This window comes from Hippocampus guttulatus, chromosome 21 (genome assembly GCF_054856545.1).
Source record: "Hippocampus guttulatus isolate MCC_2025c chromosome 21, RoL_Hgut_1.0, whole genome shotgun sequence".
NCBI classification, from domain to species: Eukaryota; Metazoa; Chordata; class Actinopteri; order Syngnathiformes; family Syngnathidae; genus Hippocampus; species Hippocampus guttulatus.
Window position 1 is genome coordinate 11,494,994 of NC_141281.1, and position 26,024 is coordinate 11,521,017.

A 26,024-nucleotide genomic window follows, 5' to 3' on the forward strand; every position below is an offset into this window, starting at 1 on the left:
ATTTGGAAAAAGTTATGCGCGCGATAACATTTTGGCCTTTCCTGAATCTCTCCGCCTTGTGTAACTCAAACCTCCTGAGACTGTTTTGTTTTTCTACCCCCGCGAGGCACGCACCGTCGCCAGCGGGGTTGCTCTTCCTGTATGGTCGTCATGCGTTCGACGCTGCCGTGGGATAAAACTTCGACTCGGCTCTGCCTGAATAATCACGCAGACGGAAAATATAAGAAAGCTAATTGATGTATCGAATGAAGGAATACATGGTCAATTAAAAAATACTTTTCTGCTAGATAAAGCGGAAATGTTACTATAAATATAAAATTAATTCCAAATCATGTAAAGTAGAATAAATAAGGTGTAACGAAATGCTATATAAAATACTAGAGTCAATAATAATAATAACAAATAATTTAAGAAATCCATCAAGTAGCATTTTGACATCGCATAAAAATACCAGAAAAAAATTAATATACTATATATTTTAATTACATCATTAATAAAATACCAATAATAAATACAAAATGATAGTACAAAGACTAATAGCAGTAATAAGTCTCGTAAAAGTTATTGAAATTGATTATTATTATGTCATAAACAATACATTCGAAAAGACTACACAGCCATAATCATTACGCAAAGCTCTTAAACATGCATTTCTACCACTAGGAGGTCATCAGGCATTTTTTTTTATGGGCGCAGCATAAAAATATTGCCACCACACAACGATTATAATGATGTTGTTATTTCAACCTAAAATATTTATAAAACAAGTCGGACTGTTGTACAGTCAAGAGAGCAGCGAACTTAAAATGGCAACAGGGTGGCAATTTTGGCGAGCCTAATGCTCGTTGATTTCAATTGCAACCCCAATGCAAAAACAGCGAACGATTTGCGTACAAACGGCGCAATACTCAAGTGACGCATAATTGCGACACCCCCAAGCGACAATTGCCTCTTTAAAAACAAAACAAAACCCAAACAACAACTTTTTTTCTTTTTTTTTTGCTGCTCACGAGCACCTGCCCAAGCGTTCAAGTTGCCAAACGAGTCCGCGCACGTCGTCCGAGTACAACTTAGACTCGAGAGGAGCGAAAACAAATGCAACCTACCTCAGTGGTCAACAGCGAAGTGCAGAAGGCGTGTGCAAAAAAGTTGTTTGGCTCATGTCAAAGAATGGAATAATCCATGTGCATGCTCGGCCGCGCGACCATCGCCGGTTGCCTGCGCCCCTCTCTCTTTCTATCTGTGTGTGCGTGTGTGTGTGTGTCTCTCTCCCTTTGCAGGCTCCGACAAGTCAAACGGCGAGCCCCCTCCAGTGGTGACATCACGCGGCGTCGCCATGCCAACCGCCGTGACTCCACCCCAGCCGGCCTGGCCGGGCTGCAGCTGACTGATCCTACCTGTCTGACAAGCTCTCGAACGACATAGTCCATTTTTGCTGCACTCGGCAGCAAACTGCGCACTTTTGACATCCCCTCGAAAGATGAAAAAAAAAAAACACTACAGCAGGTCTTCAAATAACAGTAAAAATAATCATCATAAATGGGGAGCACAGTGGTTAGCACGCTCGCAGTGCAGAGGTGTGGGGTTCGATCCCTTCCTATGTGGAGTTTGCTTGTTCTCCCCGTGCCCGTGTGGGTTTTCTCCGGGTAATCCGGTTTCCTCCCACATTCCAAAAACATGTATGGCAGGCTGATTGAACACTCCAAATTGTCCCATGGTGGGAGTGTAAGCGCGGATGGTTTGATGTGTGGCCTGCGGTTGGCTGGCGACCAGTTCAGGGTGTCCCCCGCCTACTGCTCGAAGACGGCTGGGATAGGCACCAGCACGCCTGCGACCCTTGCGAGGATAAGCCGATCAAAAAATGGACGGCTGCGTGGATGATAATAAATAAAAAGCAGAATCTGCCCAATGTTTTAAAGAGAAAAAAAAAGTCCTATAGATAGGACAACAAATATTTTTTGGGGTGGAAAGAAAATTACAAAGTACCGGAAGTATAATGAGAACAAAGTTGCTTTTTCTTCTTCTTTTTTTTTTTTTTTAAAGAATATACTAATAAGTATCAACACTTGTGTTAATGTACCAATAAATTTACGCAGGCTTCCTCTTGTGAAAGAATTGTTTTTTTTTTAGTCCAGTGCAGTACAGTTCTTTTTAATGTTGAAGTACAATACACGTCATCGTTTAGAACATTGTGTTTCCAAATAAAGTGAATTGTAACAGGAATGATTTGACGCAACATTGCGACACCACATCGGTTGAGTGCTTAGCACGTCATCTTGAGGTTTCCCACTACCAAGGACGACACGGCCCGGTGGGTCCCGCATGGCCTGATGCCAACGTCGCCATGACCGCAATTGTTTTGGCTCGACGCAGTCACTTTGCCGCTCCCTTTTGTCTGCCGTGAGCCGGTGCAAACATATGGACAACGTGACCAGGTGAAAGCCATCTCCACCTGTCAAGTCACTCAAAAATGTGTCAGAAAGCAGCCACTTGGAAAAAACTAATGCAGTTGCTTGAAGTTCATTCGCTTCACCGCCTACGAAGCACATCGAGAAACTTTTCACACCAGCACCGAGTGGAAAGTGAACCTACGCTTGCCTGCGCCGAAATGACCCGTGACTACACCATCGGTGACCAGTTCTAACAAATGTCCCAAATAACAGCGAGTTCACAAATTCGCAATATTTAATAGGAATCCAACCAACCCTTCCAAATTAGATGCAATCTTACAATTTCATCCAATCGTCACAACTTTCCAACGAATTGGATCAACCATTGGAGCTTTCTGCCAAGTTTGCCCAAAAACAGCAACCCTTGCGCTAACCAAACGTGCTTTACAAGAGCATGAATGGATATATCCGTAACCCTTTCGGGGGCGGCGGCTACGACACTGGACAGCTTGTCATGTTATCAGGTTACAGGGTGCATGAAAGGGTTAAATGTACTTTTTCCTGACCGGTATGAGGACAAAGTATTCACTCTTCGAGTACCAATACCTCTCGTACTTTTTAATATCGGAAATTTCAATTCATACGATGACAGAAAATTGTGAAGAAACATTTTTCTTGCTAATGCAGACGATGATTCGACAATGTGTCAAATAGCCACAGGAAAAGGCCAACTTCTTTTGAGGAAGACTTACTTGACGTTTTTCTTTTTGTTTAAAGTATCGGTAGCCTCCACGAGTACCCAATACCAACATCAAATGTAATTTCGGCAAAATACTGCCAGAAAATCAAGCATTTTAGGCTGCAACATTAAAAAAAAAAGCTCTTACCTGCTCCCGCAGCCTTTCCTGGTGGCCCATGATTGCCGAGGCGTGATGTGGGTACTTGTGCTTGAGGTGCTCCAGGAAGGCCTCCCTCTTCTTGTCCATGTCGGGCGGCTGCATGGCCAGGATCTCTCGGCTACCTCGGGCCCCCCCTAAGGTGTGTCTCCGCGGGACGGCGCGGCCACTGCTTTTGGCGTCTGCCCTGGAAGCGGGCGCCCCATTTGGCGAGGCCTGCCTCCTTGTGGCGTACTCGGCGTCCTCGGGGGAGGTGACCCTCAGGTTGCTCTTGGTCGGCTCTGAAATATTCAGAATTGTCCATATTAACCCTTTCAGGGACAGCGGTCACTACAGTGGACAGCTTACCATGTGATCAGCTTACAGCAGGGGTGTCAAACTCATTTTTGTCACGGGCCACATTATAGTCACCGGTTCCCTTGCAGGGCCGTTATGACTTTGAAACCATATTAGGAAGTCCAGAATAATGGTTTATTATTGTTTAAGTTACTACAATGAGGGTTTCGGTAACAAGAACACTTACAATAGCTCTCTTATATATATTTCATACGAGAATTTGAAATTTGGGTACAAATTTTAGTAAGCGTCATAGAAGTCAACATGTTTGATTTGCTTTCGCGGGCCACATCGAATGATGTGGCGGGCCAGATCTGCCCCCCCGGGCCTTGAGTTTGACACCTGTGGCTTACAGGGTGCACGAAAAGGTTAAAGGGGAACCCAAGAGCAAAAATGTTCTCGCAATAGTTAACTCTATCTGCCTCCACTAGTCTTAACATGATATTCTGAATAATATTGCATTTGCGGAAGAAGCACTCAGATGAATCCATCCAGTTTCAGCAATCGCGGGGGCACTGCCATTTTACCGCCCCCTGCTGTCGACTGAAATTGGTGTCAAAGTCCCCTCAGGCTCACATTGCAAACGGTCACGTGACCAGAAGATTAAAAAATATATATATTTTCGGCGAGCCTCTTCATATATGTCACGGAGTACTTTTTTTTGAAAGTCGGAGTGAGCAAAGTTTTCACTATCGCTAATGCTAGTTCAATTACTGTATTTGACCTGGAGAAGGCATCCAGATCCAAAAATAAATACCGCATGACTGAGCAGCTGAACATGACAAGTTCCGATTTGTTTTTTCTTAACTCCAAATAGGAAAGTGTCAAGCAGCTCAGAAGACTACGAACATTATTTTCAAATTGACTTTGCTTCCACATATCAGGGCGTTTTATTTGAGCTTGTTTTTCGACTTGAATGACAGCGGGGCATTGAAATGTTCCTCAAAACAATATTTCCACGGCAAAAGTTGCGTAGAGATGAAGAACAAGCGTCAACCGGCGCTAGCAAGGGAACCGATTGACGGGAGGGGCTCTATTTATGACAAGAGCCACTTTTGTCCCCACCGAGTCGTAATCGCAGTCGTCCGAGCATTCGCGCGCAGAAACGGCGTCTCCGCTTGACAGCACAAGAAACACATCATCATCCTGGCCCATTTCTCCCCAAAATACCGGCTGTGGATTGATCCTTGTATACACGGCACGCAAAATGTCAAACGATAGAAAGGGGAAAATAAACTCTCAGTGACAGGATGAAGCGAACCGGTAAAAGGTTCATTTCTGTGGTTGACGACGCACAGTTCAACTCGTCTCTTATTGACGGGTAAATACGACTTGTACACTCCATTCCACGCTCGGGCAGCTTCTTAACGAAGGACAAGAAAGCAAATTTGGAGGAAAACGTATACAAATTTGATAAGCCTCCTCCCCTTCTGGTTTGAGTTCTAACAGCGGATCTTTTGAGGAATCCCAGCTTTGATCGGTAAACACACACACACACACACCCAAAAATAAATAAAAAAGTGCATCACCATGCGGCGTCTGTCACCGGCACCGTGGTCCCAAACGAGCCCCCCGCCTCCCCACAGCTCTCCCCGCAACCGACACCCTGCTCAAAATCCGGGCCACGGCATGTCTCTTATACTTCCAGACCTATTTTTAACTCCCAAACAGTTTCCCACTCACCGCTCACTAAATTACACTCAGTAGACAAAACAAACTCGGAGTGAACTGCGCTCACCGGTGGAGTGGTATGTGAGGATAAGAAACACACTACCTTCCGCACGGGAACAATCTTCATCTGCCATTTCCACCTCTATTGCAACTTCAGCATTCTCCTCTACCCTGCACCCTCCCCCCCTAAAAAACAAAAACAAAACAAAGCCTGCGGCGAGGAGGGATGAATTTCCAGTTGACCCGCTGACTGGCTGCTTGTTTGCTCGTTTGGAGATTCCAGGAGAAGCTCACGTGGAAAAAAAAAAGGGGGGGGGGGCTGAGATAGGCCCTGCCCCACCGCCCCAGGATAGACTGCTGGGGGATTTAGAAAGTCAACTGCATTCCAGGACAAAGTGCGACCAGCCTCTTTTTGCCCTCGGGCTGGAAGATCGACTCCAAGCATGCGCTGTGTTTCAACATAATCGGAGTCAGCGCTGTTGTGCAGAATATTACCTCCACAACAACAACAAAAATGAAGCTGTCATGTTGATTCCTTGGGACTTTGGTTCGAGGCAAACTAAGTCTAAAAAGGCTGTCATCAGAACTCTGAAGTGTAAGACCTCATTCATAAGCAAAGTCTCATCTGGAATGCACGGGCCAAAGATGAGGATCAGGGTTAAAAAGTACATGCCAAAAAAACCTCAATTGTACCAATTAAGCTGGGTTTAAGGGATCATCTAAACCTTGATGCGCCCCAAACAAGCTAGTCCGTTTGAAAATGTGGCTGTCAGAGTGTTGGCAAACTGATTTTGGAATGGTTGGGCTGAATCAGACACGGTCCAAAGACAGGGAACAGGATCAAAACATCAAACATCACAGGCTCAGGACAGTTAAGGTCCGTCTCAGCTGTATCAACGGAATAACCTGAAAGCTGACACGCACCAAACAAATGAGAGCGCTGGAAGACCTGACTCTGGATCCACTGGCAACCTGTCTGTAGTACAGTTCGGCAGAAACAGACATGGAAGAGGACATTCACAGGATTTGAACGTTTAAGACCGTTTTATGATCCTGTTCACAAACCAATCTTGGGTTCGTCTGAAATAAACAATGACCAACGCTAAAAAAACAGCATCAAGCAAGAGAGACTAGTTGAAATCCTGGACCCTTGGCAAAATCATTTCAGTACTGTCTGGCTTAAATAGACCAAGACACACATGGGTATCAAAATGATATTTTAACAAGTCATACGCATTCAGTATCAAGAGAGTGTACCGTATTTTCCGCATGATAAGGCGCACCTAAAAGCATTAAATTTTCTCGGTGGGCCTTATACTCCGATGCGCCTTCTATATGAATCAGTATTCTGATTTGTTATTTTAAATGATCTGTAAAGCGCTTTGTTTCAGCTGCAGCGGTTGTGAAAGCTCTATATAAATAAAGCTGTATTGTATTGTATTCACTTTAGCGTAGCTCCATCTACTGGATGCATAATGCAACCGCAGCCACTATTGTAGCTTCTATTCTATGCGCCTTTTAATGCGGTGCGCCCAATATAGGAAAGCCGTTTTAAAATCGACCATTCATCGAAAGTGTGCCTTATACTCCAAAGCGCCTTATCGTGCGGAAAATACGGTAATCCCATGCTTGCACATTTGCGTTTCACACTTCAAGTCACCAGCTTGAAATTCTATGAAACCGTTTTCGGCTCGTAATTTGTGGTATATTTACAGTTGAAACCATCAATACAGACAATTCTTAATCGTGCGTGTTAATGACTTTTTTCACTATTGACGGCAAAGCTCACACCCTAATGTACTGTATATACGCAACCGTCAGTGCCCGGCACTGAAAATGTAATCTTGATCTTGAAGATGCCAGATTCAAGTGAACTGAAGTTAACCGTGTGACCACAACCTATATCGTCTCCTGCTTCTGGTCCGGACCCAAAAACGGCACTTCAGAGTCACGTTGTAGTTGTAGTGAAGCCTAATCAAATCAAGACAAAATCCCAGGCGACACTTGTTCCCAATTAGGGACCTCGTAGGAGACCCCAGCTGCTGTTGTTTTCATCATGTCTGGTCTTTTAATGCAATACTAGGAGCGCATCTTTCTCCTTTAGGCGACCGCTAACGCTCATGAGCTCATTGGCCTGTAGCAGCCGGGATCGATCCAAAGCCGTGAGGAGAAGGCGGCGACATTGGTGCACCTTCACGGTGGTCCGGGGAAGGCAAACGTGATCAATGGGGGAGTTTGTGGGCCATGTAATTGGAAGCGGCGGGCCGAGGGCACGGGGCGACTCGGCACCTGACGGCTGATGTCAAAACGCGAGACGGCGCGTCTGCTCAGGCACCACTTTCACCCTCACTGGGGATCCTTTTCGAAAGTGTTTTTACTGGCCATGTGTCGGGCTTCTTACCAGCCCCTTAAATGTAGGCAGGAGCCTGCGGGGAACAGGCTCCGACCTGTTGCTTTCAGGAGACAGGAGCAGATGGCGCAGAGCTAACAAAATAACATTGCTATTCACTTCAGTCGAACGGGGAACAGAGAACTTCACTAAGGTCGATACAAAACCAGATTTAAAAAAAAAAAAAAAAAAAAAGCAAAATGAGTTCCAAATTGTTCGTGCATTGCTACTGTGAACAAATATAAAGCAAATCCAGTCCTTCAGTACATTTATTTTTAGGTTCAATGAGTCTTAATTATCTTTTAGAGCGAATTTCTTATTTTTCTTTTTTTTCCCAAAAGAATTGCATTTATATTATAATATATACTGTATATATAGGGAATATTTGTTGATTAAAAAAATAGAAAAAAAGGTCACTAAGTAGTGTGTAATACAGTAAACTCTAATTCCCAAATGACCTTCCCTAAGTAACGGAGATTGGTATTGGCACATCGCTCAGGTAGTATGGTTTAGGATGTAGGTTATATTTCTTTGGACGTAGGCACTCTTGAATGATAAGACAAGATCATTCATTTCAAATTATTTTGACTCCAGTTTGACAACCACTGCTCTCAAGAGTATCCAACCACAACCAGAAATTACAGCCTGTAGTCCAGAACCTTCCTCCCCTTAGCATTCCACATGGGAAATTTAAAAAAAAAAGAATAACCACAGTCTTCTTACAACATCACAAAGGATCTGCAAGTCAACTATGCAGCGTTTGCTCGTGAACATCCAACTTGGAGAGCCTCCACCTGCCGGTTGTATGCAGGAATGAAGTTCCGTGCTCGTGCCAAACTATGCCGCGCAACTAAGCCTGCGGATACACAAAGTGCTGACGCAGAAACAAGCGCACACAGACACACACACACACACAAACACAAAAAGAGCGACTCAGTGGTTTAGTCTGAGGATTCATTGGGAAAAACCAAAACAGCACGATTGTATTGTGAGAAGAGATTTTTTGACACTCGCTCTGTATTAACCCTTTCGGGTGCAGCGGTTACTACAGTGGACAGCTGATTATGATATCATGTTACAGGGTGCATGAAAGGGTTAAATATAACATGTGTGTGTGTGGGGGGGGGCTGTACACACCCACAGCCACACCCGTACACACACATACACACGGCACGATGTTCAACTGTTTTGTGCGTCGGCCTCACAGTGCAGAGGTGCAGGGTTCGACTCTGACTCTGACCTTCCTGTGTGGTGTTTACTTGTTCTCCCCGTGCCTGGGTGGGTTTTCTCCAGGTACTCCAGTTTCCTCCCACATTCCAAAAACATGCTTGGTAGGTTAATGGAGCGCTCCAAATTGTCCCTAGGTGTGATTGGAAGCATGAATGGTTGTTTGTCGATGTGTGCCCTGCGATTAGCTGGCAACCGGTTCAGGGTGCACCCTGCCTACAGCTGGAATAGGCTCCAGCGCACCCGCAACCCTTGTGAGGATAAGCGCATTAGAAAATTGATGGATATATATATATATATATATATATATATATATATATACTGTATATACACATCCACTGTGTAATTGGCAGCTTCAACAGGCAGTGTGAAAGGGGCTTCATGGACACTTATGTGCCTCTGTTACCGTTTTTAATACCCAACAAGCGCCAACAAAGTACCGGTTCGTTGTCATCCCCCGACCATTCTGCATCCGTGTCTTTCACACAAAACAGCAACCTCTGATACCAGCCTCCAGACAAAAGAGCGACTCATCACTGACAGGTCTGATATGTAGTTTCCGCACAGGTAACTAACACCAGAGATGTTGCAAAGGTCCGCGCAATGCGATCTGGCCATATTTATTTCTTACACTAACATGCAGGGAAATTTCCCGTTTGCCATCTGGCTCTGTTTTTTTTTTTTTTTTTTTTTTTTTGTCTTCCCGCAAGCATTTTAAAACATGTCAGAAACACTGAAAGAGAACATGTGTTTCAGATGCGGCAGCAGGAAGTGCACGCCCAGTGCAACCTGAAGCCGAGTAATGCTGTCCACTTCAACTGTGTCACCTTTACCCTTCAAATCCTGCCCCCAATTAAAAGCCACTTCCTGTTTTGTTTTCGCAGTAGACAAAGTCAATAAGTTCTTTGTCGATAATGGAGTGTGTGTGTGTGTGTGTAGTTTTAGCCAGAAATATTTTTGCCCCCCAAAATATTGTGATTACAATTGAATATTCGTATATTCAATTGCAATCACAGTATGATGATCCTATGATTTCAAGGTCCCTTTTCCGTGTCTTTTATTTATTTATTTATTTATTTTTTGTGTCTAATGTGTCAATTTGGAGAACGGAGATCTCTCTCTCTCACTCTCACTCTCTCTAAGTCAACATCTTCAGATATTGTCCGACTCAGGTCTGCAGCACAAGCCCTCGGAGCGACTGATCAGTCCACATGCGGTGAAGTGATCAGGGAGTCGGTCTCGCGGCCATTTGTTGTTCATTAACCAAGTACTGCCTCATGAGTCGCCGCGTTTGTTAATGTGCACTTCATTAACTTGTGGCATGAGCGCATGTGTAAGTGGGCTCATAGACTCCGAAGTCTCGCCGGTCTCCTGTGGCAACGGCGGTTTCTGGGCCAACGCAGCCAGGCTGGTGGCGTCAAGAAGGAGTGTGGGTGGTGGTGCTTTTTTTTGGGGGGGGGGGGGCTTAAATGCATGGAACAGCTGCACCTGGGTGGAGGAAATCCACCCCGGATTTGGGACTGAGAATTTCTCTCATCTGAAGTTTTCCGAAGGAAATCATAAGCTCCTCAGGATGGAGCGAGGCTGAAGTCCACCGAGGAGCGGCTAGACGACTTCAATTAAAAATGTCCATCACTTCATATGCAGATGCTTATAGAACAGACTCGCTCAGGTTGGAAAAAAAAAATTCTGTTGTGTGAATTGACTAAGCAGGTTAAGTTTGAGGGCACGTTATAAAGTTCATAGTTGTCAAGTGGGGGAAAAAAAAATCAAGATGACATTTTATTTTTTGAATTAAATTTCAAAATAAAAGCGAACATGATAGAAATACTTACAGCAAATGAAATGATTTGTAAATGTTTTCAAGAAGCAAATGACATAACGGAATTTGGCGCTGGTGCGATTTGTGCCCGCGCCACTTCCTGACTTATTTCCTTTAACAATATCATGAAAACTCTTATAACCGGGACAAAACATTGTTACATTTCTCTCAAGGGGCCAGAATTCAGTCAATTCAGTGAAACATAGAAATGAATAGTGGTAGACGACCCAACAAAACCCATCCTCTGAATATTTATGATTCGACACAGAAAAGCGTCATAAATTCAAGCAGCACGCTGCAAACCGCGCACGCAATAATCCACATGGTCGATAATGAATATTCACATTTCCGCAGCATTGCAGCAGCCGAATTATCCATCACGCGCACGCGGTCAAATATTCCGATAATGATCCAAAATCAGAGTGCAAAAAGTGTAATGTTAGACATCAAGGCTCTGCGGCGCCATAATTGAGAGCAGCAACAAGACATTAGGAGGCTCTTCGGTCTGGTGCGACTGGTTATTAATGACATCATCCTCAGGGACAGCCCCGCCTCCCCCAAACTCAACGATGTCATCAGTACCAAAGCATCCCAGTGATGTCATGCAAGGGAGAGCCTGGATTGACGTTCAAGTGGCCTTCCTTTTCTTCCTCCCTTTCTTTTAGGCCCTCCCTCTCCCGTGCCTTTTTTTTCCCCGCTCTCCCGAACGCGTTGGATGAAAAGCCCATACGCTTGTTTATTAGTGCTCGAAGCCAACGGCAAAGAGATTTGCGGCTAAGCCCTTTGAGCTATTTAAAAGATGAGGGCTACCGACGAGGTGAGAGTATTTACATTCCCCAAAGCCCTGCCTGCGTCCTGCTGCCGTAATAAAAATATAGATTGGAGATGATGCCAATTGTGCCGCTGAAAGGCTGCGCGAAAACATCATCGTTGGAGTCTTCTTAAAAATTGGACATCCACGATCCAGCCAATCCAACTTTCACGGGACAAAAAGGGGCACAGCAAACTCATCGGGGAAATCGTCTTCCTGAATCTTTTCGAGCGTAGGTTTTAGAGACTTTTTTTGTGGGCCTACTGATGAAAGACACGCCAATCAAATTTCATATATTTTAACTTTTTATTTATTTATTTTTTGAATAGCACCTACAAATAGCCATAACAACTCTAAAATAGTCACTTCAAACCAAAATGTCAGCCTTCCTTTTTTAGGAATTGGTTCTTTTTGTCGGACAACTCATTATAGCCATCGTGGCCAAATGGCTTCATTTTCTTTGAAGGACCCAGGAAAGGGCCAAAATGACTAAAATGGTCATTTCAAACCAAAATGACTGTATTCCTTTGTCTTTTTGAGCAGAGGTTTTTGAGAATTTTTTGTGGGTCTACTTATGATAAACATGTCGACCAAATTTGATTTTGCTAAGTGAAACTGGCTCTGGGGGCTGAATTCTCTTTGAAGGACCTTTGAAATGGCCAAAATGAGTCAAACAATGTACATTTCTAACCAAAATGGCGGTCTTTCTTTGTCTTTTTGGGAATGGGTTGTGGAGTCTTTTTTGTGGGTCTACTCATGATAAACATGTCTACCAAATTCCATCTTCCCAAGAGAAAAACATTGCGTGAAATGGTGTCAGCTGCTGTTGTGAAGTTTAGCAGAGGGGTGGGGGTAGCTTGCAACATTTGGAAAAGCATGCAAAGTTGGACATGTAAGCGTTACGTCACTTCCGCTCTAATTTATTCCAAAGATTTTTTTTTTTTTTGGCGAGGGGCCTTCACATCTGCTTTTTTTTTAATCACAATATGAAAATGTTTGTGTGTCCCGGGCAAACATCCACAACTCAAGAGGATTAGTGACGGGACTCTTCGCTGATCAAAGCGGCAGCTTACTGGGACACACAAACACCAGGGGGGGGGGGGCATGATGCAAACTTCTGTGCAAAACACGACAAAAAAAAAAAGATGTCACAGAAGAACACTACCATCTCAATTAAAATCTCAATTAAAACTTTCCAGTCACCCTCTTGCTCCACTTGCAAAGCTGATTCAAAAAAATAAAGACAAAATTTGATTGACTGGTGTCACGCGGGAGGAGTTACAACACATCCGATTGGGCCTTGCATATCTTGCTCCACCGCTTGCCCAACTCGCACCCGTTTCGGATTTTTCAGTCGAGTTAGTTTTTATGTTGTTTTGTTGAGTTTTTTTAAACCCCTTGGCAAAGTCGCATTGAAGAAACTATTTGAGTGGCTCTGTCGCGGTTTTTTTTCTTTTTACGGGATGCAGGAAACTGGAAAGCAATCAATAATTCTTTTTTAACGAGGTACGGGTTTTAAGACCGAAGAAGGTCTCACCGCTCCCAATTAAAACGATTGTTTATTAGAGTCTTCACGGCTTTCGCTAGGTTTATCGCGCACGCCGTTCGGCACATTCGTTTCCTCCTGTTTCGCGAATACCCAACAGACAAAAAAATAAATAAAAAAATCATCGTCGTAGTCCTGTATTAATAATGATACTATTGTTTTAACAACGGCGAGGATTTATGGATAAATCTGTGATCGGATTTGTTTGTGGTCACCGGAAATGATCACTATCCGAGCTTTATGGCCCCCTTCAGATTTCCAACAACACTTTGGTATCTTTCAGTGCATTGGTCGACATTTACAAGCCGCCGACTTTTAGTGTTTGGTTCGCTCTAAAAACACGACGCTCATTAAGCCTTGCCAGCTGCAACAAACAACACCCCCCCCCCCAAAAAAAAAACAACAGACACAACAAAGCAAGTGGGTAATAAAAACATACAAACATAACAGCTGAGCAAAACGATCATCGCCGCGTATCTCCTGGAGGCCACATCTGCTTGCTCATGCGTAAGTACGCCATCGGTTGTCGAGAAAGTTGCTACTCGCGCACTGGTGTGACTCTGCAATTACTGTCAGTCACGACACCCTAAATTAGTCGGAATGAGAGAGGGAACAATGGCCACTCCAATTTCGGTTTTGGCCAACGGATATTGTGTTTACGCAAAAGAGCGCGGGGGGAGGAGGGGGGGGGGGCGGGGGATATGACGAAGCTCCCGCGATTGTTCGTCCTAATTGGGAGCTAGCCGATAGCGAGTAAGCCGTGCATTATGGATACGCTGGCAGTCAATCTCAAAGTTGCGATAGTGACTATAATTAAGACTCGCTCCCGTTCCGCAAAGCAGGTCCTCGATCAAGCTGTCAGAGCTGACGGGCTCAACGGGTGGAACTGACCTTAGCTTCCATGGGGGGGTTCAATTGACTGCATAGCCTTTTTCCAAAGTCTCAGTAAAAAAGGAACCAAAAATAAACACATAAAAAAGTTTATGCAGTCCAGTACTTTTTCTTCTTCTTCATGTAATAGATTAACCACTTCGTGCACAAATAACGATAACCTGTAACCTGATCAGTTGTCCACTGTAGTGACCGCTGTCCCCGAAAGGGTTAATTGCATTTCTATTCACTTTCCACCGGGGCCGCAAAATAGGCTAAGCATGTTTTTGGCTGCCCGGTGGCTGTAGTCTGGTCTTGAAATGGAACTATGAGGGGGGCGGGGGAGAGGGGGTTGCTGCATTGCTGCCAAGTAGGAAACGGCATCCAAAAAGGAAAACCTGACAGGAAGGAAACCTCGAAAAACAAACGGTGATAAAGTGATACAAAGATCCCGTGGTGGGTTCGCGAGGCCTGTTTTCGCCCTTCCTTCTCCCATTGGGAAAACGAATGGAAACCTTGAGTACGTCACGGAACGTCCTGTAAGGTACTGGGATCTCTAGGGGAATGGAAAAGCCAAGCCACGGTCTTCAATTTCTTGTAAGAAACCTAATGACAGACTCCAAAACACCACAAGTGCCCCGCAAGACTGATGAATATCTGTATAGAGGCTCTTTACCCCACCTCCCCAAAACGTCTTGTGAGGCAAATGATCCAAAGAACCTTGTCTGACCTACTCCACACGTAATTTGGAGCCTGTAAAAAGCAAGACTTAAATATTGACACGCTGGGGGATCGTTTCGCTTTTATGAACGCTTCTAACGGTAGACTTGGGAGGTGGAGCAGAAATGGCAACGACGTTCCTCTCGGGTGCAGTCTAGACTTGGAGCTCTGTATGCAAAGCAATTTTACTTTTTGGTTTTTTTTAGACCACAAAAACCTTTCCTGTCTACTGTGGAAACATTGAAGTCGAAAGTCCTTCAAGTTGCAGTAAACGGAAGACGCCCGGCAAGAAAAACAAGCTAGTCGCAAGTGGATTGTTACTTGTTTTTTTTACCTTTGTACGAAACCGTTTTTTTTTCCATTCCTAATTAAACGTATGACTTGAGAGTTTCGCTACCTTTTACTTCTTGCTATTGACTGGAACTATTTTCAAAATCAATGTACCGTCAACCAACGGGACCGCAGCTATTCCACGCCGGCTAACAATGCATTTTCTATCCGTCCATCTTTTAGTTTTAGTCTGTTTTTGTTATGGCGATGGGAGCGTTTTCGTAGCGCCCGCTCGAAATGACAGCGCTTTATCTTCATGGTCCGGTGGAACTGCGGCGCTACGTATATGATGTGAACACACCGACGTTCTTTGGAACACGGGCAGCCATGTTTGTTTTCAGCCGCGCAGACTGAACATCTGCGGTTGATTTTGGCGTCTTTTAACGAGGTTTGGCGATAACGCTTTTTTTGGCTCGTCGTGTGCGTTATAAGTCGCAAATGGACTGGAAACGACGACGTTTGTATGTACGGTATAAGATCCTTAAGGACTGGATTGGACTGACTTTGCATCAAGTTCGGTATTTACACAGTGCTGTCGAGTTTTCCGTCGGCGCAGGAACAGGAAGGACTTCTCCAAACACAACATGCACAGACACAAAACAGGTTTCATCCTCGAATATCTCTCGTAAAAACTAAAACATACCCCCTTCGAGTTGTCGGAGGAGAAATTTGCAGGAACGGACACTTGATTCTGGATCAGATGGGGGTGGGGGGGGGGGGTTGTCACGCAGAGGAGTAATTACGGAATCACGTTGCGGTAATGAGTCATCTACAAGTGGGTCAAGGAAAAGCATAAAATCCAAGAAAGGAGCAGCGGCTCGTTTAATCGCTTTTGCAGATTTGGTGAAGATTAGCCCGTTTTAAGACCTCTTCTGTTACACCACAGGTGTCAAACTCAAGGCCCGGGGGCCAGATCTGGCCCGCCACATTATTTTATATGGCCCGTGAAAGCAAATCAAACATGTCAACTTCCAGGATGCTTTCTAAAATCTCGACCAAAATTCGAAATTCTCATATTTAATAAATAAGAGACATTCTACGCATTTCTTCTTACCAAACACACATCATAGTAATTTAAACAATTGTTGAATAGAGCGTTATTCTTGACTTTTTGATGTTTTCAGTCATAACGGCCCTCCAAGAGAAACAGTGACTAAAATGTGGCCCACGACAAAAATGAGTTTGACACCCCTGAGTTACACTATGAATCTTTCACATTTTTTTTGCGGGGGCGGGGGGGGTTGCCACGTCACTCCTTGACCTTCACCTTAACCCTTTCCTGCACACCCTGTCACCTTATAACATGATAAGCTGTCCACTGTAGTTACCGCTGTGCCTGAAAGGGTTAATCTATTCGCGCCCCCCCCCCCCCCCCCAAAAAAAACACCTAAGAGCTCTGGCAAACTTATTCGCCACTCTTCTAAAAGGGGTGGATGGATGTCAGGGAGGTGGGGTGATGTTTACACTGGAAGAAAAAGAGCTTGGCAGGTTAATAGCGCCAGAAGAGCGCCCGGGCCAGTGTCCTTTCACGCCGGCAGGACATTTGTCTTGGGCCTCCCTTTACAATCAATGGCAAACAACAAGAGAAACGGACGGACACAGAAGTAACTTCAGCGAATAGGCGGAATGCTCGCAGCTTGTGGCAAAGGTCACGAAGAGCCAAAGAAAGCAAAAAAAGAAATAAAAATCACTATTCTGTCTTTTTCTGGAAGCAGCAGTCATGCTCATGCTGCAGATAAAATGTTATCGGCGGGTCAACAAAAGGTCTTTTGTACTATATCCGTTCCGCAGTTAAACAATCTGGGAACAACAACAACAACAAATAAAACAAAAAAATTGGACAATCAGATTAGTGTTGGCTTGCCCAAGTCGTCCTCGGGAATGGAAAAGCTTCATTTGAGGCTATTTTTTGTTTGGCCCCGACTGTCTTGAAGTGTTTCGTGTGGGCGTCCAAAACAATTATGGATGTATATTCATTAAATAAAATAAAAATAAAAAAGGGCAACAGAGAGAAAGAAACAAGAGACAAGATGGACACTAATGAGTCATTACCAGTGAGACTGGCCATTATTTCGCGACTGACCGTTTGTGTCTGAAGACAACAAATGATGTCTACAGCTGCCCAAGGAGCCACACTTGTTTACACAACAACTAATTAAAGAAGAGAAAACTCAATTCACAAAAGATAACTGTGGTTTTTCAAAACATGAACCGTCAAGCGGCCATTTTTTTTTTTTTGCTTCGACTTTGCTCGCCGTTTGTTATGGTTGCAGTGAATTCAACCCACTTCCTGATAAGCAGCAATTTTGCAAATACAGTGGTACCTCTACTTACAAACGTCTCTTTGTACGAAACTTTCAAGTTACGAAAAGTCTCAACAGAAAAATATTGCCTCTTGTTACGAAAAAAATGTCAAGTTATGAAACGTAAAAATACAGTATGGTCTGCTCCTCGCAGCTCCAAGTTTCCTGAGCGCAACATACTTATAGCTGCTCTGCCATTGGCTATTACCAAGCATCTTTCTGGCATCCCATTGGCTAAGAGGGACCTCTACCGTATGTGTCTATGTGTGTAGATCAATAAATAGATAGATGTGTCTATGCAGGCGTCCTCGTCGTTCGCCCCTCGGACCATGAGGCGTTCCGATGGCTTTGTGTAAATGTGAATCACCCACAGAAAAAGTGTTCACAAGTCAGGCGATGGCCCACTATGCTGATGTTTGCCTCGGACATTTTCGAAGGATGGTTAAAAGCTGAAAAAAAGCAAACATCCTTGGATGAGTTCTTGACAAAACACCCGGAAAAAAAAAAAAAAAAACTCCTGAGAGAGAACATGAACAAAAGAGGGAAAAAAAAAACGATGAGGATGCAGTTGAAAGTTAAATGACCATCATTTTTATTCTTTGTACTTTGTTTTTTACGTTATGCACAACTGTCATTTATTGTGCAATAATCTAATTGGAACATGTATTTGTTACATATTTTCATGCATTTTTATGCTTTAGGAAACATTTATGTCAGAATTTTGGGGGGGCTTGGAACGGATTAGGGCATTTACATGAAAAATGTGCCTCTACTTACAAAATGTTCTAGTTAGCAAAATTCTTCCAGAACCAATTAATTTCATAAGTTGAGGTAGCACTGTAGTGAACAATTCTTCAAAAATGCGATACCACTTCCAAGTGAAGATTATAGACTGATGTTGCTCCTTTAAAAAAAAAGAAATTATTTTTAAATCATACTTTACTAGAAAGGAAGTAAACCATGATTTTTGGCATACGGTTACGAACTCTGATTCGTGTCTTTAAAAGGGGAAGAATATTTGCTTTTGACTTTTAGTCCTTAAACACACACACACACACACTCACAGTAGCCCCATTAAGTCTCATCATTGACTCAAGTCGCTCGAGGATGCTTTAATGGAAAGCCCCCCCAACCCCCTGCAATGAGGTCTGATGAAACGCTGCAGTGATGCCATGCGGCTGCGAGTTGGCTGCGGGCCATGACGAGGGATGACAGCGCAGACAGCTTGCCGGAGAGACACCTGGTAGGACGTGGAGCCCCTCTGCTGCCCCGCCCCTCACTATTGGGCGCATGCCACAAGCCCAGGTGTCATTCTAGCTCCTGCAAATGACCCGAGCGTTGGCCAAGGGCTACGGTGGTCTCATCAGACACGTTCAGCCAGGTGATTGTGCTGATGTCTCAGGGGTGCCGTTTTCTGTTGCTTGTGAAAACACAGTGGCTCACGTGACAGAAAACGGAGTACCCGGAGAAAACCCACGCAGGCCCAAGGAGAACATGCAAACTCCACACTCCGGAGCAGGAATCGAACCTGCTACCTCTGCACTGTGAGGTTGACACTCTAACTACTCGACCACCGGGCGGCTATTTGCCTCTTTTTTAAAATTTATTTACTCATGGCAGCAGTGAATAGCCTTTTGTTGTCTATCGGCTATTTCGTTCATGTGACAATCACAAAATAACTAGCCACCATACCACACAATCACTCAATCTTTCAGACAGATCCAACAGTCAGGCTTTTGATAACTTGGATTGGATGGAGGTGGGAAATTGTCAGTCTTGTGTCGGCAGCATGCGCTTTGTTATGTTTATTGGATTCTCGAGTCAGATTAACTAAACAGTGACCAGACCTTTTAAAATCAAGTCAGACAATAAATCAGATGAATGACATGTTTACAACGGCTAAGCTTTAAATGTCCATGTGTCCTCCAGATGCAAATCCGCTGAACGATGGGACTAAAGCTCATCAAGCAAAATGGGAGATTTCTTGATGCCGTTATCTTAATTCACAGTTGGAGGAAAGCACTCAGGCAAAAAGGCTCTTCTCCACTCAGATCGCCACAAAAGGCAATCACGAGAAAACGCGGGGCGTTGCTGTAACTTTAACACAGCAACATTAGATGACGTCATTGCTAGCATCTGGTATGACGTTTGAAATAGCTGTCAGATGGCAACAATTACTTCCAGCACAAGCAGGAGCACAAGTTCTCAGGCATATTAACTTTATTAACAGGTAGCATCCCACGTTTGATACGTTAATATTTGAGGATACACGGCAAGAAAAGTAGACATCCATGCTAATGTTAGCATAACCTGTTGCTATGCCTTAGCTCGGAGTCTCCACTCTGATGCAGTGTCCATTCATCCCTTAATAATGTTAGCCAAAAATCACAGGACATTCTCCATTGATGTTTGTTCACATATCAATGTGAAATTTAGCATTTTTTTTAAATGGGATTCATCTCAAAGAAGTAGTTTGAAGCAATACACTTCGATTTAGAGACAAGCTTAGGATGTCGGAGAGGAGCTAGGTTTAGCCTGGGTTGTTAGCAGAATTTAGGAGCGTCTTCATATATGGGCACTCCACGTGCATTATTCTCCCCCAAATCAAATCATCTGTGACGCCATTTCTTATTAAGGGTTTTGTTTTAAGATGTGCTTAAAAACATTTTTAATTGTTTCATAACGCTGTTCATTTGTTAGTTCAAACTGTTACCGGACAATTAAAAACAGTTTGTGGGGGGTGTCAATTACCATATTTTCCGCACTACAAGGCACACCTAAAGGCATTTAATTTTCTCAAAAGCCGACAGTGCGCTTTATAATCCGATGTGCTTTACGTATGGAGCAATCTTCTAAATTCTTGGACGTCGTATTTTAAATATTCTGTCAAGCGCTTTGTTACAGCTGCAACAGTTGTGAAAGCTCGAAATAAATAAAGCTGTATTGTATTGTATTTCCTTTCGCGTCGCTCCATCTCGTGGATGCATAACGCAAGCGCAGCCACTATTGTAGTTGTTATGCTTTACGGCTTATAATGCGGTGTGTCCTATATATGAAAACAGTTTTAAAATAGATAATTCATTGACGGTAGGCCTTATACTCCAAAGAGCCTTGTCATGCGGTACTTATTTTTCACATCGGACTCACTCCCTATACAGTGATCCCTTGCTATTTCGCGGTTCGTTTATCGGGGCTTCGGTGCATCACGGATTTTTTCAAACATTCATAATTTTTTTTTTTTTTTAAGTCCGCAAAAATCTGTGTCTAAGTGTTGCATACTATGCGTGCTAGTGTGTGCGCACTCTGCGCAGAAGCGCGGAAGGTCCACGTGGGGCACGTGTGTGTGCGTGCACGCATGGGCACGCAGGTGAGTGTATGTGTGTTGCTGAGAGAAAGACAGAGAGAGAGAGAGAGAGAGAGAGACTTATAAGAACAAAAGCCGGTCCCTCCATCCTTAATTGTCTAAACAACCTTAATTGACTAATCATAAACGTCTGCTGCACGCCTGCAGGATCGCTGGCCTGGGTGTGTGTGTGTGTGTGTGTGTGTGTGTTAGTGCGCTCTGCTCAAGCGCAAAGGCCCACGTGGGGCAATTTCTTTTTTATATACTGTATATGTTAATTGGTCGCTACTTCGCGGATTTTCGTTTATCGCGGGTGGGTTTGGGCCCCATTAACCGCGATAAACGAGGGATTCCTGTATTCTACTTGCTATGGCAGCGATATAACCCGAATTTGTACGCGAGTTGGAAGACCACTCCCAACATAGCTGGCAAGTCCTAATCACACGCCGTTAAGTTAAGCGTGCACTCTTCTGCCGTATCTTCACGCCACTGCGCAAACTAGTTCAGCGCGCACCGTCCGTAAGATCGAAATGTCCGTAACTAGATGAGAGTTGCGCAATGTCTGAGGCTGCAAAATAACTCTTTGCGAGAGGAAGGAGCGCATCACCCCCCCCCCCCCCACACCCCCCGTGGGAAAATTGCGCCGTCCGTTTGATCCCCCCCGTGAGCAAACTTGGACACGCACGTCCAAATCTCATGCGAGCCTGGGCCGCAGTCACCCATTTACTGTCGGCCTCCTCGTGATCCACAGAGGGGAGGTGAGCTTCTCAGGAGTGATGACTGTGTGGCGGCGACGAGAACGGATTCCTTTGGTTAATGCGCTTCATTTGCACAATCTCTTGTTTTGAGCCTAACTACCCCGCCCCCCCCCCCACACACACACTGCACCCCCATTCGATTAATTAGACACACACACACACACATTAGAAGCCCTCCTTTTTTGTTGTTTTACTGAATGGTTGGCTGCAATTCAGATCAGGGTAAAAAAAAAAAAAAAAAAAGAATAAAACAGCAATGCCAAACAAAGTTTCAGAGGCAGATGGAAGCAACAGAGCAGCAAAGACAAACAACGATTCCCAACGGGGAATCCCTTTGCCATGGAGTGGAAAATGACAATGTTTTGTCGTCAAGAAGTTCAGATTTGTTTGATTATAGCAGCGAGGCGACTACTCACCTTTGCTGTGAAGGGTGTTCAAACGCCACAATCCTCCCAAAAACTTTTTTCTGCTTCTTCCTGACGGTTGCGCACACTTTTCCCAAATCCCACTGGCTCCCCTCCTTCGCTCTCTCGCTCTCTCTCCCTCTCCTCGCTTTCTTACTTCAGCACTTCCTGGGCTGCTGTTTATGCTCCAATCAGGTCATCCAACAAAACTGCGCACCCCCTCCGCCTCCTCCTCCTAGCCACACTCCTTTCGCTCAAGCCATTGTTTGGCAAAGGCTTGTCACATGTACGCCTGCGAAAAAGGAGCGCGTGTGGTATCGCACTGAAAAGGGTGGTCAACTCCCAGCTCGAATGTCTCACAAAAGGACTGTTTTTTTTTTCTTTTACTTAGAAGGGGGCAGCTGAACCCGTTTTTTTTTTCCACGCGTCTGGAACTTTTCTCTCCAAAGCCAGCAAACCTCAATGAGGCTGAAGCTACGGTGGCCAGTGGAGTGCTGCTGAATTCCAAAACACCAGGCGCCTTGACCGAGTTTTCCGCCTCGACCAAACCATAATTGACCACCGCAGCGAGGAGGCCAGGCTGCCAGGCCCTCTCTTTTCCTGGCAAAATGAGAGAGGTGGAGGGCTGCTGGTGTCATTTGGGGGGGGTTGCGGGGCCAGGAGGTGAGAGGTGAAGTGTGGGAGGAGGCAGGTTGACAGGAGCACACTGAGCTTTTGTTTGGCATTGTCAACACCTTCATCGTTGCGCCGTGCTAACACATCCTGACCCGTGCAAGAGTTCAGCTCAAACCCAGAGGCATCTTTACTTGGGATTGTGGTCCCCCCCTCACTGTACGCGAGTGTTATCAGACAATCATCTAGTTGGAACCCGCAAAGCAAGAGAAGTGGAGGAAGAACCGAGAGTCACCTGCAGGGGATCGAAAGAACAAGAATTCAGAGTGAATGGAAAAATGTTGCAGTTGCCATATCGTGCTGCTTTTCACTCTTCATTTTGAGGCGGTCGGCTTTCAAAGGCAACTGTGAAAGCGCATCGGTCCGAGCCGGACATGCTAGCGAATAACGACTGCAGAGGAGAATCAAAAGAGACTGCAGAGCATCATGCTGCAACATGCGGAGCTAAAGTTGACCCTTTACAGCATGGATGTCACTCAAGTGTAATAGAAAGAGGCTTCAGAATGACAAATCACTAAAATGATAGCATGGTAGCAATTGGCATGCTAACATACGCCACGCTAGCAACCACGAGCACATAATGCGCTAAGACAGATGCCAAAAGATGTTAACCCTTCCAGGGACAGCGGTTACTACAGTGGACAGCAAATCATGTGATCAGGTTATCATTGTTGGTGCATGACAGCGTTAAAGTCGGAAGATGTGCCAAACTACAAAAATAAGCCCATTGAAAATGAACGGCAATTATCTTTGTGGTGAGACAACAGTGGAAACCGCAAAAAGCCACTCGCGTTATCTTTTCGATCCACGCGTCATCTTTTTGTTCCAGAAGAAATCCCTAATTGCCCCTTTGAACACGAGTCGGTGGAGCCACAGGGCAGATTGCGGCACCTCTTTTGCCAGGTTGGATTCCGGAGACATTCATCTTGTTGTTTAGTCTGGGGACCACGTGTTGGAGTGAGGGGGGGGGGGGGGGGGGGGGTCTCGCGCACTGCTGACAGAGACAATGTAAACTCTTGTATCGCAGCTTCATTGCTATCGGCAAGGCAGGTGCGATATTTGCGTCGTACTGAAGAAAGTGCGGCGGCTTCACTCCTCGTTTAATCCCCCTCGCCAGATAAATCCTCCTCCCGTTGCCGCGAAATGAACCAAAATATTTGACAGCGTCAGAGCGAGCAGGTGAGGATTACACGTCTCGCTTCTTGACTTTGGGAATGGCGCTGCACTTTCTGTGGCTGTCAAAGAGCCACCTGCGCCGGCCGGAGGAAACCGAAGCACCGCGCCGCTACCAATAGAGTCAAGTGACAGATGGCTGCCTTTCAGCCGCACAAATGTCAGCAGATTGAAGATACGATAGCTAGCGCAAAACGCCTCTCGGGAAAAATTCACGAGAGCGCAATTAGCCAGTATCACAAAACTAGAGCTTTGCTTTTCCCTTGGCTTTTTGTGTTGTTCATCGTATCCAAACAGAGTTCAAAGCCATGGGAAAGACCGAGAAGTTCGACTCCCTGCTGGCTCATGTTAGTTTTTGGCTTGCAGGGCATGTCCTTAGCAAACTGATATGGAGAGTGAGAATGAGCATGAAAAGGACCTAAAAGGCCTTGGCTGCCAATCCCCTGAATCCCACCCCCCTTACCCTCCCTCGAGCCCATGGACCAACCTCCCCTTTGACGTATATTTAGCCTCAAATCAGCCAAAGCCCTTAGTGAGCTGCTGCCCTCCTCTCGAAAGCCAGCTTCATAATCTTTTTAGGGGCGGTTTGGAACGTTTGGCTTCTGACAACTCGACAAAGACAAAAAAACAAAAAAAAACCTTGAATGAAATGCACAGAAATACATTTTCCTGAAACTTGCATATGCACAATGTATTCATAGATTCTCAGGTAATGATGCCCAAGACTGTACAGCAAAAGCCCAAAGCGAATAATTGCCATAATCAGTTTCCATTCATTTCTGTTCCACTTAAGTCAAATGGACGTCGGAAGTGCACGTATCAGACTGGCCTCAACTGTCAAAGTGAATCAAGGAGAAGAACAGTTTCGACAAACAGTATTTGTGGAATGAGTACAAAATGTGCGCCTTTTTCCTCACGAGATGACTCTCACCTCTCAAAACTAATTGGTTGTCTATGACAATCTTAAAACGGTACTTTGCACCTAAGGACACAAACTGACTTCAAAATGGCACCCTTGATTGGTTCTCTGGGGAATGTGTCAGCCGTGCAAAAACCGACCGATGGCGATCGCACGTCGAATGAACTGCCAGCTCTCGGTCCCATCGTGAGCCGCATTTCACGACTTGCCACCGACACAAGTCACGCTTGCTTGTCAGAGCCTTCCAGGGCGGAACCGCACAACAACAAACGTGTTCTGACGTTACGCCGAGCTGAGAAACGCTCGCTTCCCCCCCTTCTGCTGAAGAAGGCAGTGCATGGAGGAAAGGGAAGACAAGATCAACTATTGAAAGATTACGTTCAGTCAAAAGAAGTACGTGTAAACCGAAGGCCACAAAAGTCAGGCCAGTTTTTGATGTTTTGCTTTTGCTTTGGCCCAGGATAGACCTTTATGCTCCTCCATTTCCAATCGTGAATAGCAGGTAGCATGGCTAACGGCTAACATGAAACTCACCCGTTGTTTGCTCCGCTATGTAGCATGGCTAACAGCTAACATGAAAATCACCCGTTGTTTGCTCCGCTATGTAGCATGGCTAACGGCTAACATGAAACTCAACCGTTGTTTGCTCCGCTATGTAGCATGGCTAACGGCTAACATGAAACTCACCCGTTGTTTGCTCCGCTATGTAGCATGGCTAACGGCTAACATGAAACTCACCCGTTGTTTGCTCCGCTACGTAGCATGGCTAACGGCTAACGTGAAACTCACCCGTTGTTTGCTCCGCTATGTAGCATGGCTAACGGCTAACATGAAACTCACCCGTTGTTTGCTCCGCTACGTAGCATGGCTAACGGCTAACGTGAAACTCACCCGTTGTTTGCTCCGCTATGTAGCATGGCTAACGGCTAACATGAGACTCACCCGTTGTTTGCTCCGCTACGTAGCATGGCTAACGGCTAACGTGAAACTCACCTGTTGTTTGCTCCGCTATGTAGCATGGCTAACGGCTAACATGAGACTCACCCGTAGTTTGCCCCGCTATGTAGCATGGCTAACGGCTAACGTGAAACTCACCCATTGTTTGCTCCGCCATGTAGCATAGCTAACGGCTAACATGAAACTCACCCGTTGTTTGCTCCGCTATGTAGCATGGCTAACGGCTAACATGAGACTCACCCGTAGTTTGCCCCGCTATGTAGCATGGCTAACGGCTAACGTGAAACTCACCCATTGTTTGCTCCGCCATGTAGCATAGCTAACGGCTAACATGAAACTCACCCGTTGTTTGCTCCGCTATGTAGCATGGCTAACGGCTAACATGAAACTCACCCATTGTTTGCTCCGTGGTGCGCCTTTCAGAGGTCTACAAAGTGTGTCAGTTATGATTATTATTGTGTAACAGTCAAGAATGTTAAATTGTTCC

General features: G+C 45.0%; 1 protein-coding gene across 9 annotated transcripts in view; it reads right to left on the minus strand.

Moving 5' to 3' along the window:
• The window catches only part of kiaa1217 (KIAA1217 ortholog), a 91,920-nt gene that overhangs the window by 40,198 nt on the left and 25,698 nt on the right, over nt 1–26,024 (minus strand). For 8 of the 9 annotated variants that reach the window (XM_086102332.1, XM_086102333.1, XM_086102329.1 and 5 more), the window contains exon 2: nt 3,278–3,567. In XM_086102332.1, the coding sequence (XP_085958458.1) occupies nt 3,278–3,567 (290 nt within the window). Of the gene's footprint in view, nt 1–1,106; nt 1,286–3,277; nt 3,568–26,024 lie in introns of those variants that run through there. The other variant, XM_086102334.1, reaches the window with a different exon arrangement.